Source organism: Cyprinus carpio, chromosome B3, assembly GCF_018340385.1.
Source record: "Cyprinus carpio isolate SPL01 chromosome B3, ASM1834038v1, whole genome shotgun sequence".
In the NCBI taxonomy this organism is placed as follows: Eukaryota; Metazoa; Chordata; class Actinopteri; order Cypriniformes; family Cyprinidae; genus Cyprinus; species Cyprinus carpio.
In genome coordinates, this window is record NC_056599.1 from 41,704,097 (window position 1) to 41,728,407 (window position 24,311).

The window sequence follows — 24,311 nt, forward strand, 5'->3', positions numbered from 1 at the left end:
TCATCTTGTTAAATTCCCGATTGCACAATTCTTAGTGAGATGATTGGGGTTTTGCCTGCTGAATTCGCCATTTAATTAGCTGTGGAGCAATGCAAAAGCTGCTGATAATACTGAAGGACCTTATATATGGATGCTGTGATAGGTGTCGTATCCCTATAGGAAGACATGGATCAGCTGAGAGTCAGCTGATGTGAGCTTGACTGACGTGACCTGCCAGAACTAACACTACGCTTGATTAATATCTAGGGATGCAAAGTACTGCTCCAAAATTTCTTCAAAGGTGGAGAAGTAATATAACCACCACTAGAATGGCACCATCAAGACAGTAAAAATAAATTCTCCCTATATTGAAAGAGCTGAGTGTAAGTTCTTGAAAATTTGCACTGTACACCAGAAAAGAATAAACAAATTATAACAATGCATGATAGTCCTTCATTAACGTTAATAAGCATAGTAAAGATTTTTTATTTTAGTTGGAAATTTTAAATATCTTTCATATTTCTTTATTGTGTTAGATTTTTAAGTTAGTAAGTGATGTTAAAAATGGCACAAAATGGGCCAGTGTTGCAACTCTCTTAAAGAAATCCATTCCCCCTCAGGGATGCAAACTTTAAGTGGTCAAAGCACTTAATGGGTTTTATGCTACCAGACCTAGACTCCTAACACACTGATCCGCTCTCTCTCTCAATATATTAAGAGCTGATAATGGGCTGATGATTGATATTTTCTTTATTATTGTAGCCATTTGTCAAATTAAATTATAGAATAAACAGCTCTAACAATAGAAGCAATATAAAATGCAATATAAAATTAATTCTGCAAACTGTTTTTCCTATAACAGGACAAATGTACAGCTGAGGATGAAAGGCCTCAATCATCAGAATCACAAGATAGTGCTAAATTTAAAATCAAAGTGGATGAAAAAGGACCATTTTCAAAAAGATGGAAACCAACATTACAGAAAGCCCTTCAGACCTGGTTGTCCAGCCTGGAAGGAAAACCATCTATCGAGAAATTAACTTTAATGGCTAAAAAACCCTGCACAAAAGCACATAACACAACACAAAAATAAAATATTATATTATAATATAAAACAAAATATATATTTTATAAAAAAAAATTTTTTTTTTTTCTTTACGGTCTAAAATACTTTTAGACTCTGTGGAAATTATGTAATAATTGGTCTACATGGGCACTACTAATGTAGCAGTTTCCTTACAATGGGCACCAGAAAGCAGTGGGTCTCACAGGTGGCACCAAATTAATATTTTGATTTTTAGTCACGTCACTGATTAAGGTGATTATGAGAGTTTCAGATGACTCTGTTCTTAACATCTATTTTACTATGAAAGAAGATTGCTGAACAAAATACAGATTATGTAAACTGGAAAGTTTGTGGGATATTGTTAACTTTTTGAGACTCTTAATATATTATCAACACAAGAAAGCGATAATGACACACAAGTTAAAAAAAATAAAAAAATAAAAATGTATTAATAAAAAAGATCGACACAACTAATCTTATGGGAAGATAAACTATTGCTTCTCTGAAACTAATAATGTAGCGTTTCTCAACTTGGGCATTCAGATAGCATGCTGAGGTGCTCTTAGAGTGAGTTTGGTTAAGGTGTGTTTACACCAAAGATGTACAGTATCCATAGCAATGACTCTTTTACTGCAGTGTTTGCTCAGCTTTCTGTACAGCAGCTGATAAACTTCCTGTGAAAACTTTATCTAGCATTCAGACACGTTACAGCATGACATGCTTTTTTCTTGTTCTTGTTTGGAAAAATTAATACGAATGAATTTAATGGCAAATTTTTGAAGAGTTTATTTAACACTCTTAAATATAAATTATTTAAATATAATATATTCCCATGGCTTTTTTGCTCCTCGGAAAACTAATGATAATGATATTTGATTTGACCGGTGTTTAAATAAGTCATGAATGTCATATGTAAATCTACAGTCTGAAGGAACTGCTTTCTGTTTAAACTAGTGCTGTCAAACAATTAATCACGATTAATCGCATCCAAAATAAGTTTTTGTTTATATGATATATGTGTGTGTACTGTGTATATATATATATATATATATATATATATATATATATATATATATAACACACACATACAGTATATATTTTGAAAATATTTACATGTATTTGAATTTATATATTATATTCTTATAGTTTATATTATATATAAATATATTTAATACATAAACATACCATATTTTTCTTAAATATATGCATGCATGTGTTTTGTATTTATATATACTTAATAAATATACTCCGTATACACACATATATGATGTAAACAAAAACTTTTATTTTGGATGCGATTATCGCGATTAATCGTTTGACAGCACTAGTTTAAATATATTTAAAAATATTTTTTTTCCTGTCATGCTAAAGCTCTATTACTCCAGCTTTCAGTGTCACATGATCCTTCAGATATCATGCTTTGATTCACTGGAGACATTCAAACTACATTTTATTTGATGGGGGTGGTAAGGGACCTGGATAATGGGTAGGGGGCCCTGGCCCAAAAATGCTGACAACCGCTGATTTGTGAATGAAAATAAAAAAGTAGCCCCTTGAAAGAAACAGAAAAACTTACAGAAATGTAACCTGCTGAAGCGCACCCCAGAGCTTCTTCAGAGCAAGCTGAGGATGCGGGTTCTCTTGCCTCCATCGATATGAAAATTGAGAGCGCTCCTCACGTGATGAATTTGAGGAGCTACTCGAGGTGGTGACTTAAATTAGACTGGCCACAGGAGCAGGGGTACCACAGACATTCCAAGATAGATGACAGATTTCTGTTGGGTGGCCAAAAGGACGGACTCCAGCGTCAGGGTGATTTACATTCGGGGGCATATGATATGTTATAAACAGACTTGCTGTCCAGACAAGCTGTGATGCACAGAGAGTGGAAACTCCACCCTGAAGTAGTCAATCAAATTTGGCAAAAATTTTACGAATCAGAGGTGGACCCTCTTTGCTTCACAGGAGACAGCACAATTTCCCCACTACTTCTCTCTGACTCACCTGGGTCTGAACGCAATGACCCATACGTGGCCCAGTCTGCGTCTTTATACATTTCCCCCAATCATTCTGCTTCCGGGAGTCCTGGCCATGGTCTGTCAACAATGGTCTCACCTCTTACAGATCTAATATGCCTCTGTGACTGAGGCATCCTCCTCAGATCTAATATCCCTCCTCGACGGCTCACCATGGATGATTCAGTTCAGGAGAGATCTCCTATCTCAGTTGCAGGGGACAGTATTTCTTCCCTGGCCCGAGCTCTGGAACCTTCATGTCTGTCCCCTGAAAGGCATCAACTAAGAGATGCTGAACTTCCAGCTGATGTAGTACAGACTATTCTAAGTGCTAGTGCTCCATCCACTAGAAAAAGTTATGCCCTCAGATGGCATCTCTGAAATATTCCCCAGAAAAAAGTACTCACCTGTTTGGCAAGTGTTTTTCACAGCCATAGTAGATTTGAAAATGGTCTGGTGTGTCCCAGGACTTATACGTGCTGCAGCAGTGATTCTTACATGCTCACAGAAGTATTTTTGGATGTTTTGGCAGCAGCAAGAGGTACTTGCTCTGCTACAGCATCAGAATAGCAGATCTATTCCATAAGACCAAACACATTAAGTTTGCCATATATATTACCATGCTAAACTCTCAAAAAATTGTCATGACAGCATTACCTTAATTTACATTGCCTAATTTTAATGTACTATTTTTTTTTCTGTAGCTCTAAAAGAAGTTTTAAAAAATCAGACAACTAAATTAGTACTTAAAGACAAAGAAGATAAGGAAGTCACTGCGCAGATTTGTCTGGACGATTCACATTCTGTTACTGTACCGCAAAAATCCATGCTGGAGGATAATGTTTCATCACCAAAGGTATCCTTTTTACTTTGTCTAAAATTATGGCAAAGGGCACAACCATCAAGTATATTCATCAATTATGTAAAGTTTTGATTGCTGAGTTCTCTCTGCATATGCATAATAATAATAAAAATAAAATAAAATAAAAAACCTGCCTGAACAACTCATACTCATCTATGACATTCTACGTAGCAATAGTTTTGGTATTATAAATATATTATTTTTATTTTACTGTGGGTTTTTGAATCTTTAAATATAATGTATTTATATGCTGAACAGGTGAACAGCTCTATGCCTGTGACTTATGCAGTATCAGGAGACACAAATAAAAGTGAGAACGTTGCTGCAGCTAATAGAGCTCCAAATCATGCCGAAACCACTAAAACTGCTGAAATCACCCCTGATACCCCTGCATTCCCTGTCCCCCTCTATCAGTACTGGTACATGCATCATGCTTACAGAAAGGAGTTGGAGCAAATAAAGAATCAGCATGGAGTTTCTATAAGTGCAGAAGTGTCAGTGTTCATCAAACCTACCCAGAACTCAAGCCTTGATTCTGTCGCCAAAGCCTCTGAGGACTTTCAGACACTTGTTAAGGGATGTGTGAATAGTTTTAATGATGTTGCCATTAATCATAATGACATCGATTCAGATATTGTAAAGGAGACCCTGCACAGGATCCGATCAGAGAATGAAAAGATGATGTTCACCATGTCTGCCAGTGACTGCCTGTTCTTTGGACCGAAGAAATTTACAGACGTCATTAAAAGAGAGACAAATGAAATGGATGTAGATAACAATGTTTCTCCACAAAGCAGGTTTTCACTGGACATAGACACTAAGGAACTTCCAACTCAACTTGAGATGGACAAGGTTCATTGGGATCTGATGAATCTTTCCTATAAGGAACAATTGTCACAGCTTGAAACAAAGTATGGAGTGTCATTTAATGAAGAAAAACTGCAGAAAAATGTAATCAAGGTTCAAGCTCGATCTAAAGGAGTTCAGCATATTAATCTTGAAAGTCATGCCCTCAGAGCTTTAACACATCTCTACCAGAAACTTGCCTCAGCCACTGTCAGCTGTAAACTCACAACCCCTACAGATAAAACTGATGTGGCACCACTATTAGAGAAACTTCAGCAGCAGCATCATTGTGTTGTTGCAGCAGATGAACTCAGTCCCTGGAGGCTTGTTGGACTGCCAGAACATCTCGGTCCTGCCATTACCGATATTGAGAAGACACTTCAGAAGAATGTGTTTGATGACAAAATGAAGGAATTGATTGGATACTCAGGTGACATTCCTCACCCAAAAGGAATCAGCTGGAATCAGATGCCTGATTATGGATCAGGAGCAGTGGGTGGAGCAGAACGGGATGAGAGAGGGAATTTAAGAAGGCAAAGTGAAGCAGATACAGGTTTCAATGAAGATTCAGAAGGAAATTCTAGACATGACAGTAAATGTGCTCATGCTGAAGAGGAGACATGTAGTATTTGTATGGACAGCTTCACCAACAAGAAAACAATTAAATGTGGACATGAATTCTGTCAGGAATGTATAAGGAGGTCAGTGGAGAGTCTGGGGCCCATCTGTCCTGTTTGCAAGGAAGTCTTTGGGAAAATGGAGGGGAACCAACCAGATGGAAAAATGCGTGTAAGAAACAACAGATGGAGTCTCCCTGGATATCCAGGCTGTGGCACTATTGAAATCACCTATGACATACCCAGCGGTATTCAAACGGTAAGAGTATGTAACAATCAAATCAAAGCACTTTGCTCAAGTTCTATAGCATTGGTGTCAAATACTGTTTGTGGAGATATACCTATCTGCAGAGTTGAAAAACACACTTCATTAACTAAGATCTTCAGGTGCACTTGATAATTAGACAGGTGTGTTTGATCATGGCGGGAGCTGAACACTGCAGGTAGGTCGATCTCCAGGAACAGGACTGACAACCCCCGGTCTACAGACTGTGTGCTCCAGGGATGTCAATACTGAGGGCCATTGTCCTGCAGAGTTTAGCTCCAACTTTTTTTAATACATCTGGACCAGCTAATCAAGGTGCATTGGAGCAGGTTGGATCTAAATTCTGCAGGACATTGTCCCTCCAGAAACAGGACTAGACACCCCTGCTGTTGAGGAAGCACACATACTGCAGAAAAAAACAATGAAAGCACAAACAGACAATATAAAGTAGAAATAGCGTCTACAGTTCTCTCAATTAGCTTTTATTATTAAACCAGAAACCTCTATGATATCTGTGACCTCCTTGTACTGTAGGTCCATTTCTGTTTTTACATAGTTTTGATTAATGTTATGGTACATGAAAACATCTTTGTACAAAAAATGTTTTTAGGAGAAGCATCCAAACCCAGGAAAGCCTTTTCATGGGGCAAATCGTTGTGCGTACTTGCCAGACAATGATGAAGGAAATGAAGTACTTACACTGCTGCAAAAGGCTTTTAATCAGAAACTGATCTTTACTGTTGGGAAATCTACAACTTCTGGAATGGATAATGTCGTCACCTGGAATGATGTTCATCATAAGACCAATAAAAACGGTGGGCCTGAAAGGTATGTGTTCATATAAAGTTTGCTTTAAATTTTCTATCATGTTTGGTAAAACCAGCATAACATATATTTGGGATTCATGTAAAAAAGCAGTGTTTTTGAACTTGTATATCTATTATTACTAGTATATCTGGTATATCTATTCTTTTGTCCTCAGTTACGGCTATCCAGACCCTGACTACCTGAAGAGAGTAAAGGATGAGTTAAAAGCCAAAGGCATTGAATGAGGTTTTGATTTGTATGTTCCCAAATGCACATCTAAGCCTAATATTTCCAATAAACCATTTATAGATTATCACATTTTAATATACACATTTTATATATAGTGACTTTAAGAACTATTCAGACCCTTGATTAGTTTACTGAAAAACAATCTATATATTGAACTTTTGTTCTGTGTGAATCTCAAAATTATTTTAAAATGATTAACAAATAAACAAACAAAAACAGACAAAACCTAAAACACTTCATTAACGGTCAAGATCATTAAATACATAATCTAAAAGTATCGTTCTGGACAGCACTAAAGAAACACTGTAACAATGAAGAAGAAATAGCTATAGCAGTAAGAGAGTATCTGGAATCCAAAAGTTAGGAAAAGAGTATGAAGTGTGCACATACCTGTTCTCACCATTTGATCAGTTATCCAGAAGTGGAGACGACATCATCTAGACACTGCTGAGAAATGATTTCCCCTCAAAACTCTTCACTTTAAAAGAGCTAGAGACGTCAGTGGCTGAGAATGGTATTTCAGTGGGTCTAATTACTTTTGCCAGGCACTGTATATTTCCTATAAAGTATTTGTTAAATTAAGGTGATGGGTTTTCATGGTGTTTAATTGAAATGAAACTATTTGCAAAACATGCATTACATGCCACACTTCACCAAATCTTTCAGAAACTGCCTCTAAAAATACTTTCCATCGTGTTGATTTTAATTTTAAAATGTATGCTTTTTTTTTTTTCTCAGTACACCCATTCATTTTTTAGCTCATTTTCAGAAAGCAAAGCATGACTGTTTCTCATATCAAATTTGAATGATTAATCTTTTTTGTTTTGTTTCAATCATATTGAAAATGAAATAAAATGAATGTAAGTTCTAACTTTTAGAAAGATTTCCTTGTAAACAAGTTGTCATAAAACAAATCAGCTTAAAAATATTAGCAATTTTTGTTGTTGCAGTTTGTTTCTCTTGTAGGGTTTAAAAGTAACAAAAACCTTTGAATTCCTGTTACATCCAATGGCTCTTACAACTCTATGGCTCTCTTTTCTGCTCTTAGATGCTTCTCTTCCTCTCTTTTTGAGCTACTGTTAATAAAACCTTACATTTTCAAATTATTTGCAAACTGGTTTTAAATTTAACAATGAGCCTGTTTATATGCACGTTCTTAAGCGGATTATGCTTAATAAGCTAAAAATGCACTTGGTCATGTAAACACGATAACCCATTTTCTTTTATCGGAGTAAGGTCATAAACGGCGTAAGCATAAACCAGTCGCAACAGGTAGTTTTTTGCCTCTTACTCCAATTTTACACGGCATGCAAATGCAATAACCCGCTTTCTGATGGCTTACTGAAGTGCACATGTGTGATATGTGACAGGAACGCATCGTTAGTGCAGATTTAAGGACATCTAGACCAAGCAAACGTCTTGCAGTAAAGAAAGAAGGAAATATATCACAAAAGCAGACTTTTTCATGACTTAGAAAATGATAAAAATGTGTTCTCATTGATCCCAGGTTGTGGACCTAGTAACATTGCGGGGTTCAGTCCCGGAACAAGCTGTGTGTGAACCAAAGCCGGAACCAATGCCGTAACGGATGTATCATAGTGATGACGTAGTTATCGTGTGACTCTTTGAGCAAGTGTTTTCAATAATACAACCATGCAGTGCCAGAGGGGCTAGTCTGTGTTTTAAATGCAGAGAGTGTTGTTCACCTTAAAAAAATAACGAAATAAAATAAACAGAAATGTGCGCAAACTGGACTGATGCAGAGACCACGGAGCTCCTCGGGATCCACTCTGAAGCTGATATTGTTCGCCAGCTCAGTGCAGCGGTACGTGATGCGGTTGTGTATGAGCAAATTAAAAACAAAATGCAACAGCGTGGTTTCTTGAGAGAGAAATCGCAGATAAGTAAGCTCGAATCTTTGCGGAAAAAAATGCAACCAAGTGCTGGATCACAACAGAAAGAGCAGCAGCGGAAAATTAGATTGGCATTTCTACAGTATAACCTACCGTTTTTGACTCGTACATTACACGTCACATCCTGATGTCACGTGTCATTATGGGACCTTTTCGGGTTGTGCATGCACAGATTCCGGGAAATCATTGGCAGTTTGAATAAACCAAAATCTAACGATCCGGGAACAATTGCCGGGACACATTACCCATGTATTTTCCGGAATCTCAGTGTGAAAGGGGCTTTAGAGAGAACAATCTTTAAACATTTTAATGAACAGGCTTTTATGCATGATTTATATAATATTGATTTAGGTGTTATTTCATATATGCCAGATATCAACCTAGCTTGGGATTATTTTAAAAAGGTTTTTCTAACAATATGTGACAAGCATGCTCCACTTAAACGTTTAAGGATAAGTGGCAAAGACAACCCCTGGTTTAATGATACTCTCTCTACACTTATCAGACAGAGAAGTGCTGCTTGGGCGAAGGCAAAAAAATCAAATGATCTATTAGATTGGAGTTCTTATAGAGCATTAAGAAATTCATGTACTAATTCAATAAAATGTGCAAAACGTGATTATTATCTCTCTATGGTAAATGAAAATTTAAATAATCCTACTAAATTCTGGAAGCTAGTAAAATCTACTTCAGGAAAGAGTTTATCAATTAAAATTCCAGATCACTTAATTGTTAATCAAAATATTGTTAGAGGTAGAGCGAATATTGCTGAATCTTTTAATAATTTTTTTACTGCAGGCTCAAGTTATGAGTCTGATTTAGGTGTCTCTACAGAATTAGTTGTCTCTGATAAACATTGTCCCAGGCAGGTGTTTAATTTCTCTCCTATTACAACATCCTAGGTTTATAATGCTTTAGTGAAACTCGATGTCAAAAAATTCTGCAGGGGTGGATAAAATTGAGCCTTATTTTTTAAAAATAGCTGCTGGTATTTTAGCAGAGCCAATTGCTTCTATTTTTAATTTAAGTTTAATTTCAAATATTATTCCGAGAGCGTGGAAGTCGGCAACAGTTATTCCCTTATTTAAAAGTGGAGATCCTTCAGATCCTAACAACTACCGCCCTATTTCTAGATTACCAGTCTTAGCTAAATTATTTGAATCATTGCTAAACGATCAAATTAAAACAATTTTTAACAGATAATAATGTTCTTAACGATTACCAGTCAGGCTTTAGAGCAGGTCATAGTACCCTAACGGCAGCTTTATTAGTTACAAATGACCTTATAAACTCTTTAGATTGTAAAAAAGTCCTGTGCCGCATTATTTGTCGACCTTTCAAAAGCCTTCGACTCTGTTGATCATAATTTATTATTACAGAAACTTAGATCTATAGGTATTAGTGAAGCTGCTATGAAATGGTTTGATAATTATCTATCAGAACGAACTCAATGTGTGAATATAGAAAATTATAATTCTCCTTTTCTTCAAGTTAAAAAAGGAGTTCCACAAGGATCTATTTTATCTCATATCCTATTTTCTATTTTTATAAATGATTTGGATTCAGGAGTAGATTCTGCTAATGTAAACATATATCATAACGACACAATTATTTATAAAGCAACACCATCTATAAATCAAGCTCTGATGAATTTACAAAAAGCATTTAATACTATACAATATACGTTGGATAAATTAAAATTAGTTTTAAATTCAAAGAAGACAAAATATATGATTTTTAACCGCACTCACCGTAAGGATACAGACATAACAATATCAACTTTATGTGGTTCAGAAATTGAAAGAGTCGGTTCCTATAAATATTTAGGTATATGGCTAGATGAAAAATTAGCATTTAATGTTCACATTGATCAATTGCTGAAGAAGCTTAAATCAAAACTAGGGTTTTTCTATCGTTTTAAAAATTGTTTTCCCTACGAGGCCCGAAAGAAACTGGTTGAGAGTACTTTTTTAACAATAATTGACTATGGTGATCTTGTTTACATGCATGCAGCTTCCTCTGTACTAAGAAAATTGGACTCTGTCTATCATGCAGCGTTACGTTTTGTATGTGGTGCAGAATACCGTACGCATCATTGTATTTTGTATGAATCTTTATCATGGTTCTCCTTGTATCATAGGAGAAATTTACACATGTATGTATTTTATTGCAAAGGCACTCCCTGGTAAATTACCATCATACATTACAAAATTTTTAACTTTTTATACTAATGGTTATGGTACCAGATCGCAGCTGCATTTTTTGTTTAAAAGTCCCAAGAGTATTCACTGAATTTGGAAAGCATGCTTTTTCTTTTTATGCCCCTAGGGTTTGGAATGACCTACAAAATGTATTGAAATTAGAGTCTTTGCCATCTTTGAGCACTTTTAAATTTATTCTGTATCTACATTTAAAGAGTCTTGTAAATGTTTTTCTTGAACTTCGATCTATATTTTTGATTTGTTGGATTGTTTGTGTTTTAATTATGTATGTGTTTGAAACTATATGTGTGCTGCCGTTTTTGACCAGGTCTCCCTGGAAGAAGAGATTATTATATCTCAATGGGATTTTTTTCCTGGCTAAATAAAGGATAAATAAAATAAAATAAAAATAAATCTACTATGACTGTAAACTAAATGAGCCAATGCACATTGGCATGTGATTATTGCATCCAGCTGCCGCTGATCACAGCAGGAGCAATGCATACCATGTAGAGCCGAGCGACAACATTGTTCTGCTTCTACCAAACTGCTTTGTGTGGCGCCCACAGGCTGGGTGGCCACGTATAACGGGCATGCAGTGTTGGGGGTTTGGACAGGCCCCCATCTGCACTAGCATATCAGCTGCCTAGAGTTGTTAGCAGTGCACCCTTGCCTTGAACCATCTCAAAGGGCGCTTACGAGGCAAGCACGTGCTGGTCTGAATGGACGACACAGCAACAGCTTTGTACATCAACCAACAAGGTGGTCTGTGCCCCGGTCGCATGTCGCAACTCGCCCACCACCTCTTCCTTTGCAGTTGAAAGGTTCTGAGGTCACTTTGTGCCATTCACATTCCGGGCCTGCTCAACTGTACAGAAGACGAGCTGTCTCAAGCTATGCTCCCGGGAGAGTGGCAACTCCATCCCCAGACAGTCCAACTGATATGGATAAATTTCAGAGCCGCTCCGGTAGACCTGTTTGCCTCTCCAGTAACCTCTCACTGCCAGTTGTTCTACTCCCTGACCGAGGGAACACTCGGCATGGATGCACTTGCACACAGCTGGCCGCGGTGCCTGCACAAGTATGCATTCCCCTCAGTGAGCCTTCTCGCACAGACACTGTGCAAGGTCAGGGAGGACAAGGAGCAGGTCCTGCTTGTGGTGCTGTATTGGCCCACTCGGACCTGGTTCCCTGAACTAATGCTCCTCGCAACAGCCCCTCCCTGGCAGATTCCTCTGAGAAAGGATCAACTTGAGACGGGGCACCCTCTGGCACCCGTGTCCAGACCTGGAAACTTGGAAACTTCATGTCTTGTCCCTGGATGGGACACGTTGGTTCTTGGTGACCTACCCCAAGAGATAGGTGACACCATCACTTTGGCGTGAGCACCACCTACGAGACACTCTTATGCCTTGAAGTGGAAACTGGTCATCGAGTGGTGTTCTTCTCATTGAGAAGACTCCCGGAGATGCCCGATCAGGGTTGTGCTTTCATTTTTGCAGCAAGGGTTGGAGCGATGGCTGTCTCCCTCTACCCTTAATCCTCTGAAGTCGATTAATGCGGATACGCGTTTTCAGGCATTTTCTCCTGATAACCCCGAAAAGAACTTAAATTACACTTTCAGTTTTGATCGTACAGATAAGAGCAATACATCAATCAAATCTGTAAAGGGTCTACTTTTATTTGTATCCACACATAACAAGAAAACTTTGTGCATTTATGAAATAAAGAATATAAAACAGAGTGCTCTGTCTGCAGCCTTGGTCTGCGGTGATCTTCATACAGAAACACGTCAGTAAAATGAACTGTAACTCAGTGAATACTCAACGAAGAGACATGAGAGATATATCTATAGAAAGCTTGACATGTCTACTTTTACATGTCTACTATAACGCTATTGATTATAATCTTGAAGCTCGCGTGGGTAAGCTCCCTCATCAGAGCAAACAAAGCAGCGAGACTGTACTTCACGTTTTTTAATTGTTACTGTTCGCTTCGCGCTGAGATGAATAAGACTTATTCAACTCAAGAAGACCATTGAGAGGAATAAGATTTGGATTACCTCAGAAAGAAAAACGAAGCGGCTTGACCCAACAGAGATAAACATGAGTAAGTCTTTTTTTATTATTAATCCACTTTTAGTGGATTTTATTAGTTTTCATATAACTTGTACACATTTTACTAGTTAGACTTTTTTCCAAACTATAATACCTGACTAAATGTATAATCAGGTGAAACATTATGAACTTTCATTTACATCATCTCAATGTTTCACGATGCCATGATGTTTTTTTTTTTGTTGTCTATTTCATTTTTATGTTCTATAACATAGACAGCAATACGATATAAAAGTTATATGAGTTATAATGTTGCTAGCTTAATGTCAGTAAGAATGATTAGACAAAACTGTACTGAGGCTATTCTGTTCACGAATATAGCCATATTTGTTTATAACTATATACACTCACCTAAAGGATTATTAGGAACACCATACTAATACTGTGTTTGACCCCCTTTCTCCTTCAGAACTGCCTTAATTCTACGTGGCATTGATTCAACAAGGTGCTGAAAGCATTCTTTAGAAATGTTGGCCCATATTAATAGGATAGCATCTTGCAGTTGATGGAGATTTGTGGGATGCACATCCAGGGCACAAAGCTCCCGTTCCACCACATCCCAAAGATGCTCTATTGGGTTGAGATCTGGTGACTGTGGGGGCTAATTTAGTACAGTGCACTCATTATCATGTTCAAGAAACCAGTTTGAAATGATACGAGCTTTGTGACATGGTGCATTATCCTGCTGGAAGTAGCCATCAGAGGATGGTACATGGTGGTCATAAAGGGATGCACATGGTCAGAAACAATACTCAGGTAGGCCGTGGCATTTAAACGATGCCCAATTGGCACTAAGGGGCCTAAAGTGTGCCAAGAAAACATCCCCCACACCATTACACCACCAGCAGCAGCCTGCACAGTGGTAACAAGGCATGATGGATCCATGTTTCTCATTCTGTTTACGCGCAAATTCTGACTCTATCATCTGAATGTCTCAACAGAAATCGAGACTCATCAGACCAGGCAACATTTTTCCAGTCATAAACTGTCCAATTTTGGTTAGCTCGTGCAAATTGTAGCCTCTTTTTCCTATTTGTAGTGGAGATGAGTGGTACCCAGTGGGGTCTTCTGCTGTTGTTGCCCATCCGCCTCAAGGTTGTGCATGTTGTGGCTTCACAAATGCTTTGCTGCATACCTCGGTCGTAACGAGTGGTTATTTCAGTCAAAGTTGCTCTTCTATCAGCTTGAATCAGTCGGCCCATTCTCCCTCTGACCTCTAGCATCAACAAGGCATTTTCACCCACAGGACTGCCACATACTGGATGTTTTTCCCTTTTCACAGCATTCTTTGTAAACCCTAGAAATGGTTGTGCGTGAAAATCCCAGTAACTGAGCAGATTGTGAAATACTCAGACCGGCCCGTCTGGCACCAACAACCATGCCATGCTCAAAATTGCTTAAATCACCTTTCTTTCCCATTCTGACATTCAGTTTGCAGTTCAGGGGATTGTCTTGACCAGGACCACACCCCTAAATGCACTGAAGCAACTGCCATGTGATTGGTTGATTAGATAATTGCATTAATGAGAAATTGAACAGGTGTTCCTAATAATCCTTTAGGTGAGTGTATATTGTATAGGCCTTCATACAAAGCATGCTTGTGTTTTCAAGAATGTAACTAAGCTTCTGTTCATCAATATCTGCAAGCGTCTGAGGTAAAAAAAACAAAAAAAACAACATTCTATCAAGTAAGCTGTAAATATCACACATAATAATTGTGCTATGTGGTAACTGTGTTTTTTTTCCTATAAATTGACAAACTGGGGCGAAAATACCTATATGCAGGTAGTTTAATCAAAAATCAAAACTACGCATATAAAAGTTTTTCGATCAAACTGAACAAACGCAGCCTCTAACAAAAATGACCAAAAAAATGTTACATTGGCCTTAAGTACTCATTAGACTTAAGTAACTTTTACCAAAATGTGCAATAAACCAGTCCTGTGGGCGAAAATGCCTTGTTGATGCTAAAGGTCAGAGGAGAATGGGCCGACTGATTCAAGCTGATAGAAGAGCAACTTTGACTGAAATAACCACTCGTTACAACTGAGGTATGCAGCAAAGCATTTGTGAAGCCACAACACGCACAACTTTGAGGCGGATGGGCTACAACAGCAGAAGACCCCACCGGGTACCACTCATCTCCACTACAAATAGGAAAAAGAGGCTACAATTTGCACGAGCTCACCAAAATTGGACAGTTTAAGACTGGAAAAATGTTGCCTGGTCTGATGAGTCTCGATTTCAATGTTATTCGGCCAGACGCGAGCCCCAAAAGTTACCGACTGCAGCTTTAACCAATTAAACAGTTGAGATCAAGCATATGGCCCTCTGGTTTTAAGAAATTTGAGACCTTTAAAAATTTTACTTCCTGTTTTACAAGGAAAGATTATGAAAAGATTGTGATTGCAATGAAAGGCTCTGAAAATTGTAGTACTGCAATTTTGTCCATATCAATGACAACAGAGTTAAAATAGATGAGCAAGTGACCAAAACTTAACACGTGTGATATGACAATTATTGATACAAGGCAGTTCAAGTGTAAAGCTTATAAATTAAATGAAAAATCAGAGACTTGACCATCCCCCATTTCTGCAGTTGTCAGCACTGAATTTACTGCTGTGCCATGTTAAGGAAAGGGTTAAATGATTTAGTAGTACTTAAAAACTGTTTGGTAAGGAAGTCATTAATGTATGCTGAATAGTAAAACTTACCACTAATTATACTCTAAAGGTATCTAATCCAAAAGTTGATTCGCAGGAAAAAGAGATTGATGAGGTCCATGCCACGTACATACCACAACCACTTGTAGACAAAAGAAAGAGGAGATTTAAAAAAATAAATAAAATACATTGTCATAAATAAGACAAATTTGTTTTAAGTATGTCTTTCAATCTTTGTAAATTACATGTAATAAATACATGGCTCTGTTCAGTGAAAAACAAAAGCTTTTCCACACAAATGGCTCTTGGTAGAATACAACACATGTTGCAGCAACCAAAGTTCGATTCCATGCAAGGTCTGGTGCTGCAATTCTGGTCTCTTTACACTGTTTCCTGTTGATCCCTACTGCTGCAGTTCAACAAAGCAGATATGACCAAAAAAAAAAAAAAAAAAAAAAAAAATATATATATATATATATATATATATATATATATATTATAATCTATAAATAAAGTAGTAAACTATTGAAATAGATAATAATCTTACCATTTTTTGTTGTCACAAAAGTCCAGCAAGTTGTTTCCTCCAAGTCATTAACCACTAATGAGTTTGAAAGCAATGCCTAAAATGTGACAAAAGTGAAAATCAACTTTTACACTTATGATGAAAAGATAATTTTCACCACAGAAGTGTATCCAGTTTGTTTCTGTATATAGACAATTTTTAAAATAAATAATTTGATAGCGTTCAGTTTACTTACTTTAAAGTAGTTTCTTAGATCTTAGCAATGGCAACAACCAATAACCTAATCTGAAGGGTCAAAAAACATTACTGAAAAAAAAAGTGTCCAGAAAATTTTTCCAAAAGTTTAATTAACACTCTGAACCCCATACTACTATCAAATACTATTTTCAAATGTCAAATTTTTCAAAAGTTTAAATGCATATTACACTATATGCAGTTAGTTTAATCAAAAATCAAAACTACCAATATAAAAGTTTTTCGATCAAACTGAACAAATGCAGCCTCTAACAAAAATGACCAAAAAAAATGTTATATTGGCTTTAAGTACTCATTAGACATAAGTAACTTTTACCAAAATGTGCAATAAACCAGTTTGTCAATTTTACAGAACTAAAAACAATGCTAATTAAAACAGTAACATTAACCCAAAACCTCAGAAAATACTTTTTCTGTCAGTGGTTAACAGAACAGTGGGTACAGTAAAGTGGATACTGTTCCATATAACTAGTGCTGTTTAAGTGTTAAGTCTTAACACTTTAAATGGATGTTAACTGAAGGTCCATATTTAACATGTCTCTCTCCACTCATGATCAGAGAGATCAGCGACCAGTGTGAGGACTCTTGGATTCACTGATAGTTGCTTCTTGTTTTTCTTCATTTCCACCTTTGTGCCCTTCTCAGGATTGATACTGAAAAAACACCTTTTGGAATGTAAGGATTCACAATCAACCACTAGATAAAGTTATTTGTTGTAAAAGAGAGGAAAAAAACAGAGAACAGAGAAAGAGAAAATACCTCTGAAGGAACTCAAGTGTGGAGCCCAGATCCACAGGATAGTGGGTATTGAGGCAGTAAAAGCTTCCAAACATCATGCAGACAGCAGAGATGAAGTTGGGGATCTGGTCGTTCACAATTTTTTGGTCTACACTCAGCATGAATTGCTTTGCAGCATAACATGATGTTCCTGCAAGAAGATACAGTTAGAAAATAACGGCATACCAGCCAATACATTTTTATATTTATAATATTTTCTCACACGAGCGCAAGCTCCATCAGTAAAACAGATGAACTTACCACATACAATGACACATGGTGTCCCAGGCAAGCTTTCCACTTGTACTTCTTTTGCAGTGCAGGTTTCTTCAACATAGCAGAAGAGGTTTTCCTCTTTTTCATTAAAATAGGAGAGTATGAGGAGTACCAGATCCTTAACATCTTCTGAGCAGCCCTCCAACTGTCCTCTCAAAATTTTGAGCTTTGTTACAGCCTGCAAAACTAGTTTGTTCTTGTCTGCAGATACGCCTCTCATAAAGTCAAGTACCGTTTTCCTTTTTTCTCGACATTACTGAGGAATGTCTCTTTTAATGATACACCAGTAAGGACATAAAGTGACTATCATCCCAATCTCCTTAAACAACAAAGGCCACTCTTCCATGAGTGATTGCAGATCTGTTCCACTGTTTATTGCTTTGCGCTGAGAGAAGTAGGTGTCCTTCATAAGAGTTTTTACCTCCTCTGGACTGAAGGTTGCCTGTTCACTCAGCATCTTCAATTTGTCTTTTTTCTCCTGTTGGCTTTCCAGTGTCTCACTTATTGGCATGAATTTCATGTCCCACTGTATGCAGCCATATGTGTCCTGAACAGCTGCCCTTCGTTCAGCTGGGATTTCATCTGTATCATACTCATCTGACACCCCGTGCGCTTCAGTTATCCGTGGTAGTGAAGACCGCTTTACATTTTCAATTCGAGCTTGTAACTGCTTGACCAGTGAGTGATATCCTGGTCCTATCACATCACCTTCTATGACATCCTTGCAGTGACTGTGGATACTTTTGCAAGGCATTTTCTTGGCAATTTCGTTCGAGGCATGTTTATTGTGGAGAAGCACAGGCAAGCATCATCTCAGAAACGACAATCCGGATCATTTCTCCTACTTAACCATGGCTTTGGCCTTTTCCCCTCTCTCCAAACACTGCATCAAGGCTTCAGGAAGCTTCTCCCATGGAACCTGGAAGCTGTCAACCCAATCTGCAGCAGTAATTAAGTTGCTGGGTGATGTTGATGGAGAGAATGAGATCGAGGAGCATGCTGAGGATGCTGAAGAAGTTAATGTTGACTTCTGTTGGCTGTTCTGTAAAATTAATTGAAATTTAAATGTACTGAATGACATTCATCTTCAATGGATAGTTCACCCAAAAATCAAAAAACGAATACCCATTGCTCATGATGATATATTGAGGTCTTATGAAGCGAAACAATCGTTCTGTGCCAGCAAAATTATTTACCTCAAATTCACAGTGTTTGCATACAGTCCTGTGAACAATCATTTATGTTGAACCGGTGAACATTGTAGCCGATCACAGACATGGTTTTGCTTCTGGAATGAGAATGGCCAATCAGATGAGTTTCTGATTATCCATTCGCTTCTGTGATTGGCTGTTGCTCACAGATGTGGTTGGTGATATCTGAAACACATCTGATTGGCCATTTGCATGCCTGAAGTGGCAAACATGTCTGTGATTTCCTACAATGCTCACCAGTTCAACACAAATTATTGTTCTAATGGCTGTTTCCATACGCTGCCAATTTGAGGTAAAAATGTTGTAAATAATGTTCAGTTTCTTGCACAAATCGATTTCGCTTCATAAGACCTCAATGTATTGTCATGAGCAATGGATATTAACTTTATTTTGTCTGTATATGCTTTTTTGACTCAAAGTGATGGCTTCCTTTGACTGCCATTATATGAATCACAAAGGAGCACGAATTCAGCTAAAAAATCTTTTTCACTGTTCAACTCACATAAAAAAAAAATTCACCTATATTTTGTAATGCCACAGGGTGAGTAAATGAACACCAAATTTAAATTTTTGGGCGAACTATTGCTTTAAGTTATACTTAAAAATACATTATAGCATAATGTACTTACTTGTTTTGTTTCCAAGCAGCCAACAATTTTTCTAACTTGAATTGGTCTCAGTATTGAAAGCAGATCAGCTTCCTGGATGTACTGAAAATCCTCAGTGGTATCCACACCCAAAGATTGTAGCATCTCTAATACATATTTACAACAGAGGTTGGGAGGTCTGGCAACACACTAATAATGGCATTGCTTATGTCGCTTGGCTCTGCATCATGCATTTCTGAGTAAGGGAAAAAAATGAAGAAGAAAAAACTTATAAAACTCAACTAACACCAATGACAGTGCACCGCAATTTATTAGTGTAACAACACACTGTGGTTTCAATGGAACTATTTGGTATCCATCCTTCATGTAAGAACCCAATTGATAGAAATCAGTCAAGTCACTGATGTTCAAACACTGCATCTTTTCAAAGTTTCATCACCGAGTACACATGTTACTGAGGAAGGAATTCTGCCTTGTACATTGACACCAGAAGATAACAGTGTTACCTTTCATCAAAATAAGCAGAAGTTGACCAAACTCCACCAAATCAGTATTCTCTGTGACAAGGAACTGTCCTTTCTTGTATGATGTTCCTTTATACCAGCATTTCTACTGTGACCTTTGTGTTGGTCTCAGTGAAGCCAAATTGTCTGACTACATCTTGAATGTCTTTACTGTATAGTGCTGAGTAAAATGGACAACCACCTTTAACTTGCAAGGCAGCCTGATCCATTGAGCCTGCTGAAAGGTAAGCCTGAAATATGTGATGTCTGTCAGACAGAGTAAGACAGAGATTTTTGAAATTCCTCAAATTCCTAGCACATCTCTTAAAATAACTTACTTACTTAGCTTACTTTCGAAGCGCATAGTCCATAGTCTGATCAAGGGGCCAAATTTCAGGATCAGTGCTGGGTAATGACGTAAATAATGGTGCTTTGGTTTCAGGTTAGTTTCTGGGAATAGAGTTTTTCTCAACTCTAAATATTCTTGAATAAGAACATTAAGATATGCAACCTGAGGGACAGAGATTTTCTGAGCACATATCAAGTCCACAATGTCTTTCAGCAGCAGAGTCAAACTGCCACACATCATCTGCTGTATCTTTCCATTGTCACCATTTATGAGAGGCAACAGTCTCAAAAAATTCCAGTTCTGTACTGCGTTTCAAGAGAGTTTAGCTGCTTGAGGGTTGACCTCACATGGCTTAGCAGAAGCATCAGAGGCACAGTATTTGAACTGTTTAATACGCCGATTTAGGGTGGAGTATGTGAACCAAGCTTTTTTTTTTATGAAATACTTCGGATAAAGTGCAACATCATAAGACAAAACACTCTCAAAGATGTCATGTCCTAGACAAGGTGGCAAACCTGGCTGACACACATTAAGTATTTTTCAACGAATTGAATACTGACTTGAATTTTACTCCTCCTTCCACTTGTTTATCTTCAGTCTGGATGCGATCTACAGCTGGAATTGTCGTTCTCAAATGGTGCGGGCTGGTCCACATAGATTAGGATCGTCACCCTGAAATTCAGATCGGGTTATTAGACAGTATCTACAGAAATGTTTCTGCATGGCTGAAATTTGTGCAGTGAAAGCCACCAATGCATGCGAACCAAGATTATCTACAGCAATGCAATACAAGTTCCTTTGACTACTGTTTCATCTGATACCGCAATCCATTCTCCTCCAATTCCTTTAAATCTGCTAGTAACCAATCTGAGAACAATTTAGCATGCCCAAATGCTTTGAAATCTTTCTCTCTGCACAATATAACAAGTGACATTGGGGGGGGTTTGTTTTTTTTGTGTCAGACCGTACATGAAGTGGCAAATTAGCAACAGAGATAATAAACAGCTAACACTTTATGTCTGCGTCTTTGCAGAGCCTAAAGGGTTAACGACTTCAGAGGCATCCTGGTATAGTACTAGCTTCAAACCTGATGGATTTTGGACAAAAAAAAATGTCATTGGATTTGAAAATTCTGACCATGACACTAACATCAGTTTTAAATACATCTGATGGAGGCTCTGCAGAGTCTCCGCTGACCAAACATTTTCTGCCACATATCAGATTGTCAAAAAGAATTTTAAAGTCTCTGTGACAGGCACATATAGGCAAACACTATCTATTCTGTGTCTCACGTCTCTTTCTAAAAAAACACTTTATTAGGCTCCACGTAGTTGACATTTTTTTGAAACACTTGGGGAGCTCTTGAGTGTACAGTCCTCATTGGCCCTGTATGACATTTGCAGAGAACAGATCAGATTCCCTGACATAGTGACAAACTTTGGAGATGTCATCAACCTGAATTTTTTAGGATGTTTCATTTTTTAGCAGTCAAGTAACTTTACTTAAAGTATATGTCTGACCCAAATCATGGATATTTTGGAATCTCCTGAACAATGTTCTGTGTGGTCGAAGCTGGTAGTAAGAGACGAACCGGCTGCACGTTTTATGTTAAAATAAAACATGTTCGAAGAAAAATATCATTGAAATCCATCTGATGTGGTACGCATATCCACCACTTCTCTGTACCTGACGGCCCTACAAAATTTCAGGTCAAGACAGGAAGGTCCACCGACATTTTCAGTTGCGAGGAAGGATGATACATGAGACAGGAGTCTCTATACAAATCACCTGATATGAGTTCATGAAAAAGAAAAAAATCTTGCTGTTTCCGTGACATGTGGCGAAGGTAAATGAAGATTGACCTTAAAAAACATCTCGGTGCATCCTCTCACTGGACAACTCACGGCAACCGTCCTTCCACCATGTGGTCTTTCAAATTTGATATATTAGAGCTTTAGCATCTTGACACTGACGGTCACACAAACTACACTGCACATGTAACAACGGTAATTATAAAAACGGGTCCCGGTAACGTTAACGGATCCTTATTTAAATTATGTTTTCGGTTAAAAAAATGAGCCTTGTTGAACGATTGCATATGTAAAATGTCTGTTTGCAGTCGGCTGCAATGCCATGCACTAAATAAACATTTTCATTTCGATGAAGTTTGCAATGAAAGTACATACCCCATTAATGATTTGACTGACTCTTACCAGAGAAACTGCCAACTAAACATAGCCAATCTTGGTAAAATAACTACAACGGGAGTACGTTAGGCCCTAAAATTTTTTTTTTTTTTAGTCTGGATCAATGTTGTCAGATCTTACCTCAAAAAGAAATGTCGCAGAGTCCCCAGAAGATCTTATTGGTGCCACCATGTATTCCGCAGATTCTATGCGTGTTTTAAAATGGCGCCTGACTGAAATATAAACAAATGGCATCGACAGTTACAGCAACACAACAACAACACCTTTCCTTGAGCAGTGCACAAGTCTTATTGCTCCCTCGTTCAAACTTAGCGGCGTTTGCTGTGTACGTTATTCTGTAATTTTTTTAATAAGCATCTAACCGTTTACAAAATGGGTTTAAAGCAGATTGAAACTACATAACGTTTTTACCGTCGCATTAGCAGCGTTATTCATTTCTTTTCCAGCACCTTCTAAAAGTATTGATCTGTATCTTAAGAAATTTTTAAAATAATCCTAAAAACGGCCATTGCATTGACTTTACAAATTTGGCCATTAGGCAGTGGGCGACAATTCCTCCCCCTTCTAACATTAGTAATGTAACGTTAACCATGCACACTCTTAAAAATGAGCATAAAAAGGGATATAAAAGATAAACTGACATCAGAATTACACTGTTAGCAGAATGTGCACACGATTATTTCTTTCTCCTCACAGGCACAATCTGAAAGTTACCCTTTATTCCTCATTTTTTAAAGAAGAGAGTAAAGGTTTTAGTGCTTGCACTCACCACTTGTCATGCAGATACAAACAAGTTGTTCAGTCCACGTGACCTCGAAAGCGGAGAAGGTCGTTCCTCTCGTGTGTGTGTTAGCGCTTGGGCCGTAGATAGATTGCTTCGGTGTTTTCATGATTGGATATATGTCTCAATGCGCTTAATAGCACCCTATATTACTAATTAACCACACCAAATGGTCACATTAAGTTGCAAGCTACCCATAATAGGCTATACCTTTTTGTTTGCCGGTTGTTGCACATTATTTTCACACAAAGTCAAACATTAAAAGAAAGAACTTACCAAAAGTAAAGTTAAAGTACAGTCTATTAAACATGTTTACTTAAAATTACTAGTTAACAAAACACATAGCGCATTTTGTTTATTCTAATTACTGTAGAATGTCGGGTATGTGTTCGTTTAATTGTGAACATTTATAGACATCAACAAAAATCGTGTACCTTTACACAGAATAATACTTTGATTTAGGTAATTACGGGTTTTGTAAGTTGGTATTTTACATAATTTACAAAAACAAATCTATTTTCACCAGTCAGAAGCGTGTAGGGAGTAAAAATTCAAGTCAGTACATTTTCTTAAATCACGGTTTAATTTAATGTATGAAATACCGTGATACATTATTTTGGTTAAAAAACGGTTTTTTTTTTACTGTAGTTTTTCATGAAATTGTACAGTGTACACTCTACCATTTTAAAAGCTGGGAGTCATTGTATATATATAATATCTAATAGTATATATATATATATATATATATATATATATATATATAATAATATAATTATATATATAACCTTATTGAGACACACGTGATGATAAATACCCCCAAATAATTCGATGTTAGAAACTATGCTGTTCTTTCAATAATAAAAAAATCATTCTTCTTTTCAAAATTAGTGTAATAATAAGAATAATAATAATAAATGTTTTTTTTTTTAGTAGCAAATCAGAATATTAGAATGCTTTTCTGAACGACTTGTGTGAATGGGTGAATGATGCTAAAAATCAAGCTTTGAAAGTAAGCTTTGAATGGTTCCTAATAAACATTAACTGCCTTGGCACAGTGAATCTCAAGTGTATTTTGCGGGATAAATTCATATATTCTAAATAAACTACTAAACCTAAAATATAACATTTATTGTGTCCTAACATTCTTCTGGAACTCTTCACTCTTTGTCCACATTACCTGACTGAAAGGTCATTATGCAGCATTATGTGGTATTGTCG

The 24,311-nt window shown here is 37.2% G+C and overlaps 1 protein-coding gene across 1 annotated transcript; it reads left to right on the forward strand.

The window, feature by feature from the left end:
• The first annotated feature begins 3,732 nt into the window (after nt 1-3,732).
• On the forward strand, nt 3,733-7,809 carry LOC122134501 (E3 ubiquitin-protein ligase DTX3L-like). The gene is made up of 4 exons (XM_042721018.1): nt 3,733-3,916; nt 4,181-5,644; nt 6,261-6,478; nt 6,633-7,809. The coding sequence occupies exons 1-4, from the start codon at nt 3,887-3,889 to the stop codon at nt 6,700-6,702; spliced, it is 1,782 nt and encodes a 593-aa protein (XP_042576952.1). The 5' UTR covers nt 3,733-3,886; the 3' UTR covers nt 6,703-7,809.
• Nucleotides 7,810-24,311: the final 16,502 nt, after the last annotated feature.